The sequence below is a fragment of the Drosophila suzukii genome, chromosome 3 (assembly GCF_043229965.1).
Source record: "Drosophila suzukii chromosome 3, CBGP_Dsuzu_IsoJpt1.0, whole genome shotgun sequence".
NCBI classification, from domain to species: domain Eukaryota; kingdom Metazoa; phylum Arthropoda; class Insecta; order Diptera; family Drosophilidae; genus Drosophila; species Drosophila suzukii.
Window position 1 is genome coordinate 54,981,105 of NC_092082.1, and position 20,376 is coordinate 55,001,480.

Genomic DNA, 20,376 nt, shown 5'->3' on the forward strand with positions numbered 1-20,376 from the left:
TGTCGGAACTGTGGAACGAAGCCACAGAACCTTTAATGAATTTATACGTACATACATCTCAACTGATAAAACGGATTGGGATGTATGGCTAAAATATTTTGTTTATTGTTTCAACACGACACCCTCTATGGCACATGATTATTGTCCATATGAGTTAGTGTTTGGTAGTACTTCGAACTTACCAAAACATTTTAATAGCGTAGAGAGAATAGAACCTATTTATAATATAGATGATTACGCAAAAGAAACAAAGTTTAGATTAGAGCAAGCTTTCAAAAGAGAAAGATTAATATTAGAATCAAATAAAATAAAACAAAAATGTTATTATGATAAAAACTGTTTAGATTTGAACTAAAGATTGGAGATCAAGTTTTATTAAAGAATGAAACAGGTCACAAATTAGAATACAAATATACGGGACCATATACAGTAATTGGTATAGGAGATAATGATAATATTAGAATTTCAAATATTAATAAAAAAGAACAAAAAGTTCATACAGATAGGTTAAAAATTTTTATTTCATAAAAACTTTTATACAATTTTTACGTATGGCCATACATAGTGTTCAGGCCCACTGTCCGGCGAATCTGGACTGGGCCCGCTATCCAGCTGCACCGCTCTACCGCTCTCCTGCGCTGTTCCTAGCTCCCTCCATGAAGTCTCCGCTGCGCTTTGGAGCGCAGAGCGGAGCTTAGACTAAATTAGTTCGATTTCTGGAGTTCAACTGAAATAAACCGCGGTCGCACCCCCGCCTACTTTCAAAGTTAACTTTTTTCTCGAGTACTTATTTTCTATTAAGGGGCAATACGCGTTCGAGTGGTTTCTCCCCTACAGCTTCCGCAGCACCAGCAGCAAACGCACCAGCAGCAAGCCACCGAAGCCCAGCGAAGCAGTCCGCCGACGCCGCCAGTTTTCCCGCCGTCGCCTCCCACGCCATTCCACCAGCGCCGCCACGGTACCCCGCTACCTACCGGCGTACATTTTGATCCATTCGAGCCGATAAGATAAGTAAAGCTTTTCGTCTTATTAATTGCCGGTCTGCAGTCAGCCACTCGAAAATATAATTCGTTTGACTTTCTGTACGATTTGTCTAAAATCCTAGTCCGATTAAATCCGACAACGGCAGTTAAAAATTACTTCGCCATTTTTTTCTTTGATTTTCCTTTTGCTACGTGCGGCCATATTGCCAATTTTTTCCGACTCCTTTTTATACCCGTTACTCGTAGAGTAAAAGGGTATACTAGATTCGTCGGAAAGTATGTAACAGGCAGAAGGAAGCGTTTTCGACCCCTTAAAGTATATATATTCTTGATCAGGATCACTAGCCGAGTCGATCTAGCCATGTCCGTCTGTCCGTCTGTCCGTCTGTCTGTCCGGATGAACGCTGAGATCTCGGAAACTATGAGAGCTAGGCTATTGAGATTTGGCGTACAGATTCCTGAGCTTCTTACGCAGCGCAAGTTTGTTTCAGTAGACTGCCACGCCCACTCTAACGCCCACAAACCGCCCAAAACTGTAACTCCTACAGTTTTGATGCTAGATAGAAAATTGTAACTGAAATGTATTGTTCTCATCAATACCTATCGATTGACCTAAAAAAAAGTTTGCCACGCCCACTTAAACGCCCACAAATCGCGAAAACCTGTGACGCCCACAATTTGCATGCTAGATAAAAAATTTTAACTGAAATGTATTGGTGTCGTCAATACCTATCGATTGATCCAAAAATAAATTTGCCACGCCCACTCTAACGCCCATAACGCTTAAATCTGTCTACCGCCGGTAGGTGGCGCATTTTAATCTCGCTTTGCTGCTTGCATATCTCCATTTCCCTTTGAGTAACGGGTATCTGATAGTCGAGGTACTCGACTATAGCGTTCTTCCTTGTTTTAATTGTATTTGGCCGCTCAACCATACTTACATACACATATACAAAATCGAGAAAAATTCCAAGCTTAGAAAATATATTGTGCAAATATAAGCCAAGCATACAGTGAGAATTATTAAATTTCTAGTGTTCCGCCAATTCAGGCCCCCAAAACTTTTCAAGATTTTTCTCACTGTATATCCGCAGCCGCTAAAATACTTGCACATATTTATTCGTTTTTCCAAATACAGTCCACACACAGTAAATCGAAAACTTCCACAACAACACATACCCCGCCGGCAATAATTATTTAATAAATTTAAAACCGGCGAAAATTACATACATATAAATATCTACATCCATACAAATATCTCCATGCAAATTAAATTCGTCGTTAGTAGATGATTTAAAAAAATTTATTTTTTTATTTTTAAAACTCGGGTGATAAACCTTTATTCTTAAAACTCAATTAATACAAGACACTTTTTATAAACTGTGAACCGTTCGCGGTCTCGGATAAAATAGGACTGACTCTTAATTATAAAAAATTGTCCAATGAACCTCGGCCAGAAGCTTTTCTTTTCTTTAGCTTCCAAAACTTTAATTTTTGTTTAAAATAAAAGCTTATGCTGAAACTGTCGCATCTCGTTGTGAAATGAAATTATGCTGACCGATGCAATTTGATTGAAAATCGGAACGCAATATGTTCTGAACTTAGAACGCAATACTGTGGGCTTTGAACGGAAAAGTTTGGGCTTCGAACGGAAGCTTGTGTTTACTTTACGATTGGTTTATTTATCTTAGCAGGACGGTCAAGCGCGGCCCTCGAAGTGAATGGCAAAGGCAAAGGCAGAATCTTAAACAAAGGCAAAGGCAATGTCGCTGAAGGCAAGGGTAACATAGCTGAGATTGAATTCAAAAATTTGTTTATAAATTCCATAAGTGGAACCGTTTCACGGGTTGGATAACTCTCCCCCTTCTAAAACTGATCGTCCCGATTCAATATGAAATTCATTTAATTGATCTCTTAATTCTGTTAAAAAATTTTCTTGGTTAATAGGTTTTTCTGGTTCTGGCCGTTGTTTTTTGGTTACAAATAATATGACATTTTTGTATTTTATAATAAGTAAAAAAATCAAATATATAATGATTAAAATTAATAATATAAAGGTAAGTGATATTTTGGTATTATTCATTTTAATTAAAGGATTTAAAATGTTTATATTATCTAAAGAAAGTTCTGAGTTATTTGATAATATGTAGTCGGATATTTCATAATTTTTGAAGTGGTTCGTAGTTAAGTAGTTAAGAATTTTGTTTTCCAAATTGATATAAGAAATATTATTAATTTTGGTTGTACCATTAAATGTTATCAAAAATGAACCGTTTAAATGAGAGTTGTTCACAATATTGTTACCATTTATAAGAATGGCACCATCTTGTATGATGTCTATTTTTTTATTTTTCTCTCTTATTTTTTTACAAGTGGATTTCTCGCCATTTAATAAGCGGGTAAAACAAGTTTTTTCATTATTTAAAGTGCAATAATTATTAAAATGTTCGTTCTTAAAGTTAGACATTTCATAAAACATATTTGCGCATTTTGCGACTTGATTGCTTAATACTAGTTTCCCATCGATTTTGGGAAATCGCTCTAGCGTAATATATTTCGCATCTGTTTTTTATTATTGGGTATTTTATATAAATTATTACAAGTTCTTTATGCAGTGCGATTTTAAAAACAGAGATGTCCATTAAGTCAGCGATAATTACTGGTTTTTGTTCATGTTTTAATATTTCCATGATGTCATCATTGTTTAATATTTTGGTATTAAAAACGTCAATTTTTGCTAGTGTGATTGTGTCAATTAAATTTTGCAGATCAAATGTTAATAATCGTAAGCGATGTTTTCGCAGTGGTAAATCTTGATCAATAAAAACATTTTTAAAATCATCAGAAAGAGATTCTATTTCTTTAAACAGTTTGGAATTGACAATAAATTGCTTATTATTATTTTCAATTAATTCATCGATTTTATTCTGTATTTTAATAAAATCATCATGATCCGGAGTTCCAGCTAACCATTTCCACACAGTGCCATTTATCCCCCTTTTTGACCTAGTTGATATTAATTGTGATAAAATTAATTTGATTACTTCTATGTCTTATTTAATTTCTCATTGTGACCTTTTATTAGTATCCCTTTTTATATTATCTGATTCCAATTTTATTATTTCTTTATAAAAACTTAAGTTAGTTACGTGGAATAATTCTGCGTATGAATCGTACGTCAATACGTCTTTATTGTCCTTGAATAAAAGATACTCGTGAATTGTATAGTCTATTATTTCTGATTTTGTTAATAAAATAAGGTGTAGTATGAGCACCTGATAAAACATTTTCTGGAAAAGGAAAAAAAAGGAACATATAAATTTGTAGAATTTTATATTATCTTTGTGAATAATTCTATTTCTATTGTTGATTATTATTTTGTTAGGTAAATTTTCTTTAACTACTTGCTTTTTATATCTAGTTTTAAGTTTATTTCTTTCCCCGTGTTTCTTTTCATAAATTACCTGTCCTACATGATACACTTTTTCTTTTCTGTTTTCATTATGTGTTTCTAACATTTTCTCTTGTGTATTTTTTAAAATTTGAGGAATGTTATCGTGCTCTATTTTATTATATAGTACGTCAAAAGGTTTTTGGTTCGTTGTAGAATGAATGCTCTGATTATATTCTTGAGCGGCTCTTATTACTATTTCGGAATAGTCGGTTAAATTAAATTCTTCTTTAATACATCGAGCTAATTCTGTTAATGTAGAATGTGCCCTTTCAACTTGTCCGTTTGAGGTACTGTGCCTCGGGTCTGCGTAATGTAAAGTTAAACCGCACCTTTGTGCAAAAGATTTAAATTGAACCGAGGTAAAGCTTGGTTCGTTATCGGTCATTATTACTTTGGCTTGTGGAAATTGTTGAAGAAGTTCCATTACTTTGTTTTCGATATTTAATTTATTTTGGATTTCTTTTACTACTAAAAATTTGCGCGTAATATATGTCGATGTGTAAATTTTCGCCTTCTTTACTCGGGATTGGGGCTTCTCCAATTGGAATTTTAGTTGGTTGTCTGTTATATTTGTTTTCATTGCAAATTTTACAATTTTTTATATATTCTTTTAATTTTTTAAGTAAGTTTGGCCAATAATACAATCTACTGATTTGTTTATAATTTTCGTCAAGTCCCCTGTGTGCTCTGCAATGGGTTTCTTCGATTATAAGTGCTCTGTCCTCAGGAGTTTCTACATCTTGGACAAATATTTTTGTATACAAAAATTTATTCACAAAATTATCTTTAAGTGGTTTTTGAATTCTATAAAAGTCCTCTAAAGTACAATGAATACCTACCGTTAAATTTGGAGGAATATATTCTCTTAAGATTGATATCAAATTTTCGGGAGAGTCAAATTCTATTATATGTCTCGTATTTTCGAATATATTATTCGACTCATGTATTGTATACCTCCCCGTTGCTAATAGCAATTGTTGCTTAAACTGGTTTAAGGGCTTACGGGTTTCTTGTATAACATTCTCAAAACTACTCTCTGCTGAATGCTGAGTGTTTTGATCTGAGACCGATTCGTTACTGTCAGTTAAGTTGTTGATCTGAATTCTTGATAAGGCGTCTGCAACTACATTAGTTGTACCTGGCTTATAAATGACTTTAGGAGTGAAACTCTCTATGAAGGAGTACCAGCGTTTCATTTCAATATTAGGATTTTTATCAGAGATTGCGAAAGATAATGGTTGATGGTCGGTTTGTATTTCAATTCCAATCACTCAGTCACTCTTTCAGCTCGTTAAAAGCTTTAATAGCTGGGTCATCCAGCTGAATTAACATTTTTGTTGACATTCTTTTTGAAATTTTGCCATTATGACCTCCAAGATATTTTGTTAGAGGTTTGGCTATAGAGGCGTAATTTAAAACAAATTTTCTATAATAGCCCGTAAGGCCTAAGAAACTTCTTAGTTCCCGAATATTTTTAGGAAGCGGATATTTAATTATGGTGTCAATTTTTTCTGGGTCTGTCTTGATGACGTTATAATTTACGATGTATCCTAGAAAACTGGTTTCGCGTTTAAAAAACTTGGATTTTTCTAAAGAAATTTTCATGTTTGCCTTTAATAATATATTTATAATTTTGTATAAGTCTTTATAAAGTTGTTCAATCTAGTTTGAGAATATTATAATGTCGTCCATGTAGACATGACATGTTTTCCCTATTTGTTCTCTTAAGATGTCGTCCATTGCTCTCTGAAAAATTCTTGGTGCATTTGTTAGTCCGAATGGCATTCTTAAAAATTCGTATTTTCCATTATTTATTGAAAAGGATGTTTTTTCTACATCAGATTCTTTCATTAATATCTGATAAAAACGTGATTCTAAATCTATTGTTGAAGAATATCTTGCTTTTCCCAAATTAGATAGAATTACTGATGGGTCTTGCATTGGGTACCTGTCAGGTATGGTATTTTCATTTAATTTTTTATAGTCAATGACGAGTCTTAATTTACGGCTTCCGTCTTGATTTTCTTCTTTCTTTGGTACTACCAGAACTGGTGAATTATAAGGGCCAACATTCTACTGATTTCGCTGTTCACGAAGTCGGTGACAGAAAAAGCGTACGGATATTGTTTCCCGTATATTGGCCTGTCGTGAATAAGATTTATTTCCCCCTTTATGTCTGTTCTAAAATGAATTTGCATATTTATGTTTGAATGCTCTTTTTCAATATAGAGAACTATTTTTTTCTTTAGTCCGTCTAATTGATCAGTACCTATATTGCGGCGGGCTTGAAATTTTTATATTTCAAACGATTTTTATTTATTTGATTTTTGACGGTAATTACTTCGTCGGCACTCTCAGGATTTTGAATTCCCAAGATATTTGTATTTTTATTGACGGTACTTACTTCGTCGGCACTCTCAGGATTTTGAGTTCCCAAGATATTTGTATTTTTATTGGCGGTATTTACTTCGTCGGCACTCTCAGGATTTGGAATTCCCAAGATATTTGTATTTTTATTGACGGTATTTACTTCGTCGGCACTCTCAGGATTTTAAATTCCCAAGCTTTTTTCACTATTTTCCACAAATAATGAATCTATGTTTTCGCTATTTTTTTCATCAAAATATTTTTTATAATAAATTCTTTTAACGGAAGAATATTATTTTCTTCAGTTTAACTTATTTCTTTTTTTTCCTCATTATCATAATATTTTAACTTTTCTGTTTTCCCTTTATATTCCAAGACTCGCTTTTCTATATTTATTATAGCTCTAATTTTTCTTAATAAATTAAATCCAATTAGCAGATCAGATTCTAATCCTTCTATTTCATAAAATAATTGTCTTGTTTCAAATATATTTATAATATGGTAATACCTAATAATTGAATACCCATGAACTGTAGTTACCTTTTTGTATATTGATAACTCATTTTTTATACCCGTTACTCGTAGAGTAAAAGGGTATACTAGATTCGTCGGAAAGTATGTAACAGGCAGAAGGAAGCGTTTCCGACCCCATAAAGTATATATATTCTTGATCAGGATCACTAGCCGAGTCGATCTAGCCATGTCCGTCTGTCCGTCTGTCCGTCTGTCCGGATGAACGCTGAGATCTCGGAAACTATGGGAGCTAGGCTATTGAGATTTGGCGTGCAGATTCCTGAGCTTCCTACGCAGCGCAAGTTTGTTTCAGTAGACTGCCACGCCCACAAACCGCCCAAAACTGTGGCTCCTACAGTTTTGATGCTAGATAGAAAATTTTAACTGAAATGTAATGTTCTCATCAATACCTATCGATTGACCCAAAAAAAAGTTTGCCACGCCCACTTTAACGCCCACAAACCGCAAAACCCTGTGACGCCCACAATTTTCATGCTAGATAAAAATTTTTAACTGAAATGTATTGGTCTCGTCAATACCTATCGATTGATCCAAAAATTTGCCACGCCCACTCTAACGCCCATAACGCTTAAATCTGTATACCGCCGGTAGGTGGCGCATTTTAATCTCGCTTTGCTGCTTGCATATCTCCATTTAGCTGAGTAACGGGTATCTGATAGTCAAGGTACTCGACTATAGCGTTCTCCCTTGTTTTTATTTTCGAAAACTCCCTTTTTTATATAACAAGCAGTGGCTCCTGTATCTATTAAAATCTTTAACTGCTTCTTGGTTTTTCGGTCTGTCCTATTTAAATAAGGCATTCCCCTGTAGGGGTCTGGTCTAAAAAATGATCTTCGTTGATATTGTTTAATCTGGTTACTTTATTAGCTGGATGATTTACTGTTCCATCTGGTTCCCTTTTCTGAGCTTGAGTTTGCTCTTTATGTTGATTAGCGCGATAGTAATTTGATCGATTATTATTTTGATAATAATTATTATTGTATCTACCTCGATTATTATTTGCCTGCCAATTATTATTCGGCTGTCGATTGTAACTAGGTTTATTCTGGAGTTGAATCGATGGATCAACATCCATTGGCTCGACGGCTTGTTAGTAGTTGGGAAAGACGGGTTCTGGGACAATTAGCATATTAATGGCCCCCGTCCCCTTACTAATTAGCATATTAATGACCCCCGCCTCTCACTAATTAACATATTAATGGCCCCCGCCTCTTCATTAACGTATGCGGGTTCTGGGACAATTAACATAATCCATAAATTATCTGATTTTAAGGGGTTTAGATGTCATAAAAATGTCACGATCATATCCATAAAGAGTATACTAAATTGCCCCCCCAACCCCACACCACCATGTGACAATACTGATCACGTGACCTTTTTGCCTCATTATCAGCAATTAATATTCAGCAGGTGTTGCTGTACACGGGAGAAAGGTCGCACACTTTCCCCACATCTCCATGTGACAATATTGATCACGTATCCTTTTCCTCATTATCAGCAATTAATATTCAGCAGGTGTTGCTGTGCACGTGAGAAAGGTCGCAAACCCAAAACATCTAAAGCTGGTTGCCTTAGAGGGACATGTCCGATCATGTTGGGGAATAACGTTTCCTATGATTGTAAAACTAATTTAGAAATCAAAAGAACCCCAAATAAAATAAATCCCACAAGTTAATGATTCTCAGATGTCGAATATTTTCAAACAGACTTTTTTTTTTTGCCCCAGAATGTTTAACTGGTAAATTTTTTCAAGATCTCTCCTTTCTACAAACGGGTCATAAACATATCATAAAAGGGATTCAAGCAAGAGCTACCCGAACATGCGCACCTGTCTATTACCTGACCGGAATAAAAGGGACACATGCACAAGTCTGAAGGCGCACGCCCATTGACAAAATCATGAGCCTCACGCCAACGACCTCACGGCTAAGTGCGAGCTCTAATACGTTCCCATAATAGGGGTTGAAGTCACGACCGCGCAACAACTCGCAAGTAGCCGACATATCTCAGTCAAGGAAATATTTTCCATTCTCCGTACCTGTAATTTTAACTCGAAATAAAATGTCAGAAGTTTATTTTGTACCATAAAAATACATTTATTAATTTACATTTATTTATTTTGGTATTGCGAACATTTTTTTTTTTATATATAGAAATTTATTTTCTGCTATGATTCCGGCGATTTGCATAGAAGAAGCAGGCGCACGTTTCCGACGTCATTTCTGGATTACAAAATGTAAAGTGTTCACCATAATTCGTAGTTTTGAGGTCATGTCCACCTCGATTCATGAACATAGTTTTTGTGTTTAGAAGGTATTGAAAATGCTGACCAATTATCTCTCCTTTAAATTGTTCAATAAATTGGTCAATTTCCTCATGAAACTTAATTTGGTTAATTTTGTTTTCTTGCACATCCTTACACATCTAGTCTCAACTTTAAAATAATGTATAAAAATTATTTTATTGTTTTGAAGCTACTTTTAAAAAATGTCAAAATAATGTATGCATTGTTTAGAGCACAAACCCCGCCCTTAAGGTGTGTTTCACAATAGGGAAACCGGTTTCCTTTAAACCTGTTTAATGACGGACAGCCCATTTCCTCGACATTAATGAGCTGACGACTCCCAAAAAACGTCTGTAGAAATCGTTTCTTTTCCACACCTTTACAAATAATTTGTTTTCCGCTTGTAATTGTCCTTAGATACTTTCGAGTTTGTGGAAAACTATTTTCTCCATCGTTCCAAAAAATTTTGTGATGTGTATTGGTTAACCAAATTGCAGTCTTTCGAGATTTTGTATTTAGCAAAGTAAAATCATATGGTGGTTCTATTAAAAAACTATTATTCAAGTTTGGATCTTTTTCGAATACAATTCCAATTTCCTTTAGAATAAAATTATTATTATTATCAAAGAAACCTTGAACGTCAATCGAAACAGTATCTTTCAACATTTTTCTAATGTTAAACAACTCGTTGTACTAGTCCGTTTAGTGGGTTATATTCAACTAAACGGTCTTGTATGAGGAGACAATAATCTTGGGTATTTTCATGACTTGGTGTCTTTAGTTCTATTGAAATTCTCACATCAATAGGACCAATTTTACTGATTCATTTTGATATGAAAGATCAACCACAATAATAGGGGTCTTCAATTTAAATTCATTTGGGGTCAAAAATGGTTGTGATTCACGATTAACTAGATTGAAATCTTGTATACATTTCATATAGGTGAGCATACTAATTCTTACTAAAATCAACATTCAGATTATCACATGGATATGACTCAGAATTCAAGTGAACTTTCAAGTTTGATAAGTTATTTGTGATAAGTTCTCCATTTAGTGTAAATCCAATTATGGCAAATCTTGGTTTTTTGCGGTTAGCCGACAATTTCACATTCCAGCTGTGTTGACTTCCATACCCCAATTTTGCGTTAACATATGAATCCCAACTCCGGAATGCGATTGGTAGGTTTACACCACTTTTAATAATATCGTACATCTTAATTTTTTGCAAAATCGCTCAGAGTTACATGGGGAATTTTCCAGATTTTATTCGTAATTTCCAACTTAAAAGTTTGTTCATTTCTGGTTTGCTCAAACACATCACCAAGATTCTTAGTTAGCATCAACACTAGTTCATGCTTACAATTTAACAAAACTTTTTTATAATCCTCAGTCAATCCCAACAAATTTTTTAATGGTACAGAAAAATTTTAATTGGGGATCCCGTAGAAATTTCGTCTCCACTGCTCCATCCAGAATTTAATAGGTATTGACTTTGAAGATTATCCAGAGATATAAAATTTTTAGGGTAGTAGCCAAACCGACATAGACTTGACACGTTGGACTCGTTGTATTTAGTTGTTACCTAGCAGTATTTTGATGGTTACTTTCTTTTTAGTCTTGCTTTTGGATGGTTACTTTTTGTATAGTACCTGTACAGTACTTGATTTTGGATGGTTACTATCTGTATAGTATCTGTAAAGTACTTGGTTTTAGATGATAACTAAATGTTAACAAGTATTATGAGTCGCTATAGTCTCTTATTAAGAACTATCAAAGTACACAAGTTAAAGTTTCTAAGATGTGTTAGCGAAACACACTTGCAGTGAACTATCATTACCTGACCGTCATCAAAGTCACATGCCCAAGACCCAAGGACATTGAATAAAATACTTCCCCTTCATTTGTACCTGGAGTTTTAATTACAGTCAGATACAAAATTTGTAGGATTATTCAATATTTCTTTATATATTTTATTATTGTAAACATATTTCATTAAATTCATAATTAATTATATTTTATGTATATTTGTATATAATTAATTTTCTTACTTCAGCCCTCTGTAAGAAACATGTCGCTTATTAATCTTCGTTCCAAGCGTAGATTTTCGCTTGGTTCCCATAGATAGATGTAAAATAGTTCTCACAATGTAATCTTTCTCAGATGCTGAATTATTTTTAAAGCATTCATTTGTTCCATCCCATAATAATATTGTAACATATTTCGAAGGCATCATTAGCTAGCATAGGAGCGCCTATCAATTTAATTTTTGATTGAAGTTTATGATAGAGGTGTTGGGACCTGGTAATATCGGTTTTTGTTGTCAACTATTTTTCTAGTTCTAGTTTTCTAATTCTATTCTATTTGTATACTATTTGTATGAGTAAGGCATCATTGTCTAAGATTCTGAATAAGTTTAATAAACTCTTTAATTACAATACTGATTAGCTGGTTACTATATATTTAGTAGATGTATACAAGTTGTTTAGTATCTGGTTTGATATGTTTAATAGATGTATACAAGTTGTTTACTAGATGTATACAAGTTGTTTACTAGATGTTTAGTATCTGGCTACTATATATTTAGTAGATGTATACAAGTTGTTTAGTATCTGGTTACTATATATTTAGTAGATGTATACAAGTTGTTTAGTATCTGGTTTCTATATGTTTAATAGATGTATACAAGTTGTTTACTAGATGTATACAAGTTGTTTACTAGCTATTTAGTATCTGGTTACTATATATTTAGTAGATGTATACAAGTTGTTTAGTATCTGGTTTGATATGTTTAATAGATGTATACAAGTTGTTTAGTATCTATGTTTAGTAGATGTATATAAGTTGGTTACTAGATGTATACAAGTTGTTTACTAGCTGTTTAGTATCTGGTTTCTATATCTTTAATATCTGTTTACTTTAGCTGGTTACTAGTTGTTATTAACGTCTACGAGCTTTTATAGTCTTTTGTTAAGAATGATCAAAAATTCTTGATCACTAGACGACTTTCGATGTGAAGTAAAAACTTACACTCTGATTTTCAGTGTGTTTGCTATGTACGTAAGAAAGAATGCAAAGCCAAAATAGCTCAAGATTGATATATAAATCTTAGAGGAACATGTCCGATTATGTTGGGGGAAGATGTATCCTGTGATTGTAAAACTAATTAAGATATAAATTGTTCACAAGTTGTCTAAAAGCTGTGTAGAAGCTGCTTTGATAAACAATTTTGATTCATAATTACAGATATTAAGAATATATAATAATATCATCCACTTTAACTAGTATATTGTTAAAATAAAACATTTCCATTTTTCATATTCTTTCATCTTATGTTGGTATAATAAATGTAATCTTAACTACGATAGCTAGCCTTACATCCCATAACTATAGTTATTAGCTACAATAAAATGTCTAGAAAGAACAAAATATATGAATGTCCAAAAACCATTTAAAACTAACTATAATTGGGAAAGTAATTGAAATCGCTCCGGCGTAATACAGTAAAAAACAAAAAACACTGTGATTATCCCATTTTCTATCACCATAACAAATATGTATACCCACACCTAAATGACCAATTATATCCTTTGTCCAAAAATGTCTGTGACTTTCACTTATAAATTTGTCACCGATAATTTAAATCCCATTAAGCAAACCACCCATTGCTAACCGTACCATAACCCCAGAGTCAAGTTGGTTACCTACAATAAACATAGGTGGTGGTGTAAAGGATTGCTAAAATGCATCGACGCAGGCGCAAATGTCATAAAAAATGATCATAAAAATATAATTAGGAAAGTACTTTTTATTTGCGAACCATTTATAACTGTTACCAACAACACAAATAGTTATGTTACAAAGGATTTGCTTCAATGCCTCGACGCAGGCGCAAAGGTCAAGGTATTGGAAAAAAATTCATGGAATATTATCCCTTCATAAAAGAGGTCATATAATATATAATTAGGAAAGTATTTTTTATTTGCGAACAATTTATAAATGTTACCAACAACACAAATAGTTGTTACAAAGGATTGCTAAAATACCTTGATGCAGGCGCAAAGGTCAAGGTATTGGAAAAAAATTCATGGAATATTATCCCTTCATAAAAGAGGTCATAAAATATATAATTAGGAAAGTATTTTTTATTTGCGAACAATTTATAAATGTTACCAACAACACAAATAGTTGTTACAAAGGATTGCTAAAATACCTTGATGCAGGCGCAAAGGTCAAGGTAATGGAAAAATTCATGGAATATTATCCCTTGACCAAAAACGAAAGTTTCTTCTATTTGGATAATAAAAAAATATATATTAATTCAATACTTTGATTTTTCCATCAAAATGCTTGATAAATCTAGTTGTTTGATATTCTCTAACTAATTGAGTAATATGTTTTCATGTGCCTATTTAATTTACCAAAAACAGTATTAGTCTTCTCTCATAAAATCCCTCTAATTCCCCACCGGTGAAATATATGTTCCTCATATTTAATAATGATGGTTTGTCACAGATGGGTACTTGTAATTCATATTTAAGATACTTACATCCTTCTCTAACTAATATCCTTTTATCCATCATGTAAACAGGTTTAGAATTGTATTGCGTGCTTCAACCCCTAGCCACACCCACCACTGTAACAGATTTCACTTTTCCAATGGCTGCCCCAGCTACCTAAACTGTACATTTCTTTTGATTTTCTCTTTTCCTTTCTAAGCAATGTACACAATTTTTAAACTGGTTCTGACCTCCCTCTTTAATGGCATCCTCTACTTTATTTTCGTTATATTTCTGATCTTTTCCTAACAGTAGGTTGTTAAACTTTTATTATTTTATGGGATTATTGAGCACCCGAAATCCCTGATATTAAGTCATAACATGTAACTAGCAGAATATAGTAAAAGACATTAGACTCTAAAAAGACCAGATTTACCTACAATTCAATTTACCATCTACAATCCCTGGAGAAGAGCTTAGTATTTGCAGTTTAATTTTCAAATTTATTGATTTCACAGATTCCCGCTGGTAAATACCAATTTTTAACAAATGGCTGCCAACTCCATACCATTCAGACACTGGTTTGCAACCTCATAGAACTGACTCTCAAGGTATCTGTAATGCACAATATATTTCTGTCTCTTTTCTTCTAATCAATATTAAAAAATTTCATAAACTGGTTTTGGAGTTCATTTTATTCTTAGAATTAAATTATTAAAAATTATTAAGCCAACAGAGATAATAATGATTTTGTGATAGTATCCCGTTAATAATACATACATAATTCTTATTTGTATATTTTCAAATTTTTTTATTTTAGAAAATTATTCATTAATCACATTCAAATAATATTCATAATATATCTTACAATTTTTTAAATTTATCAATAATGTTTCCCAACTATTAATATTAAATGACATTGCATCATATCTATTTTTAAGCTTAAATATTAAGATGGGGTCGTCCTCGCGAGACATAGCGCTGACCAACTCACATTGCTCTGCCTCACCATTAAATTTAAGATACTCTAAGTCTGATATTGAATCCCTTATACGAAAAATCATCTCCTTAACTTCCAGGAGCAGTCGTGACAGCGGATTATTTTCGATTTCCGCATCGTGAAGATCAATTTGCTGTTGAAACTTGGTTGTCTCCATCATCAGCTCGGTGATTCGATTTTCCACGTTCTCAATATCAAAGAGATGGGAATCGTTATTGTTTTCGCTCTGCAAATCCACCAAGCGCCATTTCAGGATGTCCAACTCTTCTATAGTATCATAATAGATACTACCGAATTCTCGCCGCGACTCTTTGGAAACCTTTAAAATTTCCTTGAAGATTCCTATCTCAACCAACAAATCTTCATTTATTTTAAAATCACAGTGGTTGATTTGCTTGTTGATTTCAGTCATCTTATGTCCTTCGATTCAAATTTTGTACTGTTTTAGGTTTTGTAATCTCATCAACCAGGAAAAGACAGAACGTAGAATCGAGCAGGTACTTTATATCCAAGGATCAAACCCCCTCCCCCAAGAATCAAACCACCATCCTATGCGATTGGCTTAAGTAAAACCATTCCATACTGTGTCAAAGTGAGAAGAAGAATACATAAGAAACCGGAAATCAAAGGCAAAGTAAGATTGTAGGCCAGCATATATCGATATTGGGAACTGTTGTTATATGAGTACGCATACATTTAATTGTATTTAATATAATAGTTGTTGATAATTATAATTTTATAATGGTCATCATTAAGTAGGAGGAGTGGAAAAGAATTTTTATTCTTAATATTTAATCTTAAAAATAGATATGATGCAATGTCATTTAATATTAATAGTTGGGAAACATTATTGAAAAATTTAAAAAATTGTAAGATATATTATGAATATTATTTGAATGTGATTAATGAATAATTTTCTAAAATAAAAAAATTTGAAAATATACAAATAAGAATTATGTATGTATTATTAACGGGATACTATCACAAAATCATTATTATCTCTGTTGGCTTAATAATTTTTAATAATTTAATTCTAAGAATAAAATGAACTCCAAAACCAGTTTATGAAATTTTTTAATATTGATTAGAAGAAAAGAGACAGAAATATATTGTGCATTACAGATACCTTGAGAGTCAGTTCTATGAGGTTGTAAACCAGTGTCTGAATGGTATGGAGTTGGCAGCCATTTGTTAAAAATTGGTATTTACCAGCGGGAATCTGTGAAATCAATAAATTTGAAAATTAAACTGCAAATACTAAGCTCTTCTCCAGGGATTGTAGATGGTAAATTGAATTGTAGGTAAATCTGGTCTTTTTAGAGTCTAATGTCTTTTACTATATTCTGCTAGTTACATGTTATGACTTAATATCAGGGATTTCGGGTGCTCAATAATCCCATAAAATAATAAAAGTTTAACAACCTACTGTTAGGAAAAGATCAGAAATATAACGAAAATAAAGTAGAGGATGCCATTAAAGAGGGAGGTCAGAACCAGTTTAAAAATTGTGTACATTGCTTAGAAAGGAAAAGAGAAAATCAAAAGAAATGTACAGTTTAGGTAGCTGGGGCAGCCATTGGAAAAGTGAAATCTGTTACAGTGGTGGGTGTGGCTAGGGGTTGAAGCACGCAATACAATTCTAAACCTGTTTACATGATGGATAAAAGGATATTAGTTAGAGAAGGATGTAAGTATCTTAAATATGAATTACAAGTACCCATCTGTGACAAACCATCATTATTAAATATGAGGAACATATATTTCACCGGTGGGGAATTAGAGGGATTTTATGAGAGAAGACTAATACTGTTTTTGGTAAATTAAATAGGCACATGAAAACATATTACTCAATTAGTTAGAGAATATCAAACAACTAGATTTATCAAGCATTTTGATGGAAAAATCAAAGTATTGAATTAATATATATTTTTTTATTATCCAAATAGAAGAAACTTTCGTTTTTGGTCAAGGGATAATATTCCATGAATTTTTCCATTACCTTGACCTTTGCGCCTGCATCAAGGTATTTTAGCAATCCTTTGTAACAACTATTTGTGTTGTTGGTAACATTTATAAATTGTTCGCAAATAAAAAATACTTTCCTAATTATATATTTTATGACCTCTTTTATGAAGGGATAATATTCCATGAATTTTTTTCCAATGCCTTGACCTTTGCGCCTGCATCAAGGTATTTTAGCAATCCTTTGTAACAACTATTTGTGTTGTTGGTAACATTTATAAATTGTTCGCAAATAAAAAATACTTTCCTAATTATATATTATATGACCTCTTTTATGAAGGGATAATATTCCATGAATTTTTTTCCAATACCTTGACCTTTGCGCCTGCGTCGAGGCATTGAAGCAAATCCTTTGTAACATAACTATTTGTGTTGTTGGTAACAGTTATAAATGGTTCGCAAATAAAAAGTACTTTCCTAATTATATTTTTATGATCATTTTTTATGACATTTGCGCCTGCGTCGATGCATTTTAGCAATCCTTTACACCACCACCTATGTTTATTGTAGGTAACCAACTTGACTCTGGGGTTATGGTACGGTTAGCAATGGGTGGTTTGCTTAATGGGATTTAAATTATCGGTGACAAATTTATAAGTGAAAGTCACAGACATTTTTGGACAAAGGATATAATTGGTCATTTAGGTGTGGGTATACATATTTGTTATGGTGATAGAAAATGGGATAATCACAGTGTTTTTTGTTTTTTACTGTATTACGCCGGAGCGATTTCAATTACTTTCCCAATTATAGTTAGTTTTAAATGGTTTTTGGACATTCATATATTTTGTTCTTTCTAGACATTTTATTGTAGCTAATAACTATAGTTATGGGATGTAAGGCTAGCTATCGTAGTTAAGATTACATTTATTATACCAACATAAGATGAAAGAATATGAAAAATGGAAATGTTTTATTTTAACAATATACTAGTTAAAGTGGATGATATTATTATATATTCTTAATATCTGTAATTATGAATCAAAATTGTTTATCAAAGCAGCTTCTACACAGCTTTTAGACAACTTGTGAACAATTTATATCTTAATTAGTTTTACAATCACAGGATACATCTTCCCCCAACATAATCGGACATGTTCCTCTAAGATTTATATATCAATCTTGAGCTATTTTGGCTTTGCATTCTTTCTTACGTACATAGCAAACACACTGAAAATCAGAGTGTAAGTTTTTACTTCACATCGAAAGTCGTCTAGTGATCAAGAATTTTTGATCATTCTTAACAAAAGACTATAAAAGCTCGTAGACGTTAATAACAACTAGTAACCAGCTAAAGTAAACAGATATTAAAGATATATAAACCAGTTACTAAACAGCTAGTAAGCAACTTGTATACATCTATTAAACACCTTGTATACATCTACTAATCATATAGAAACCAGATACTAAACAGCTAGTAAACAACTTGTATACATCTAGTAACCAACTTATATACATCTACTAAACATAGATACTAAACAACTTGTATACATCTATTAAACATATCAAACCAGATACTAAACAACTTGTATACATCTACTAAATATATAGTAACCAGATACTAAATAGCTAGTAAACAACTTGTATACATCTAGTAAACAACTTGTATACATCTATTAAACATATAGAAACCAGATACTAAACAACTTGTATACATCTACTAAATATATAGTAACCAGATACTAAACAACTTGTATACATCTACTAAATATATAGTAGCCAGATACTAAACATCTAGTAAACAACTTGTATACATCTAGTAAACAACTTGTATACATCTATTAAACATATCAAACCAGATACTAAACAACTTGTATACATCTACTAAATATATAGTAACCAGCTAATCAGTATTGTAATTAAAGAGTTTATTAAACTTATTCAGAATCTTAGACAATGATGCCTTACTCATACAAATAGTATACAAATAGAATAGAATTAGAAAACTAGAACTAGAAAAATAGTTGACAACAAAAACCGATATTACCAGGTCCCAACACCTCTATCATAAACTTCAATCAAAAATTAAATTGATAGGCGCTCCTATGCTAGCTAATGATGCCTTCGAAATATATGATGGAACAAATGAATGCTTAAAAAATAATTCAGCATCTGAGAAAGATTACATTGTGAGAACTATTTTACATCTATCTATGGGAACCAAGCGAAAATCTACGCTTGGAACGAAGATTAATAAGCGACATGTTTCTTACAGAGGGCTGAAGTAAGAAAATTAATTATATACAAATATACATAAAATATAATTAATTATGAATTTAATGAAATATGTTTACAATAATAAAATATATAAAGAAATATTGAATAATCCTACAAATTTTGTATCTGACTGTAATTAAAACTCCAGGTACAAATGAAGGGGAAGTATTTTATTCAATGTCCTTGGGTCTTGGGCATGTGACTTTGATGACGGTCAGGTAATGATAGTTCACTGCAAGTGTGTTTGGCTAACACATCTTAGAAACTTTAACTTGTGTACTTTGATAGTTCTTAATAAGAGACTATAGCGACTCATAATACTTGTTAACATTTAGTTATCATCTAAAACCAAGTACTTTACAGATACTATACAGATAGTAACCATCCAAAATCAAGTACTGTACAGGTACTATACAAAAAGTAACCATCCAAAAGCAAGACTAAAAAGAAAGTAACCATCAAAATACTGCTAGGTAACAACTAAATACAACGAGTCCAACGTGTCAAGTCTATGTCGGTTTGGCTACTACCCTAAAAATTTTATATCTCTGGATAATCTTCAAAGTCAATACCTATTAAATTCTGGATGGAGCAGTGGAGACGAAATTTCTACGGGATCCCCAATTAAAATTTTTCTGTACCATTAAAAAATTTGTTGGGATTGACTGAGGATTATAAAAAAGTTTTGTTAAATTGTAAGCATGAACTAGTGTTGATGCTAACTAAGAATCTTGGTGATGTGTTTGAGCAAACCAGAAATGAACAAACTTTTAAGTTGGAAATTACGAATAAAATCTGGAAAATTCCCCATGTAACTCTGAGCGATTTTGCAAAAAATTAAGATGTACGATATTATTAAAAGTGGTGTAAACCTACCAATCGCATTCCGGAGTTGGGATTCATATGTTAACGCAAAATTGGGGTATGGAAGTCAACACAGCTGGAATGTGAAATTGTCGGCTAACCGCAAAAAACCAAGATTTGCCATAATTGGATTTACACTAAATGGAGAACTT

The 20,376-nt window shown here is 32.5% G+C and overlaps 1 protein-coding gene across 5 annotated transcripts in view; it reads right to left on the reverse strand.

The window, feature by feature from the left end:
• Window positions 1–20,376, reverse strand: part of LOC139353068 (uncharacterized) — a 569,019-nt gene that overhangs the window by 323,111 nt on the left and 225,532 nt on the right. For 2 of the 5 annotated variants that reach the window (XM_070996270.1, XM_070996269.1), the window contains exon 3: window positions 16,248–16,340. The exons of 2 other annotated variants lie outside the window; for them this stretch is intronic. In XM_070996270.1, coding sequence (XP_070852371.1) covers window positions 16,248–16,340 — 93 coding nt within the window. Of the gene's footprint in view, window positions 1–4,258; window positions 4,274–16,247; window positions 16,341–20,376 lie in introns of those variants that run through there. One more of the 5 variants, XR_011604201.1, reaches the window with a different exon arrangement.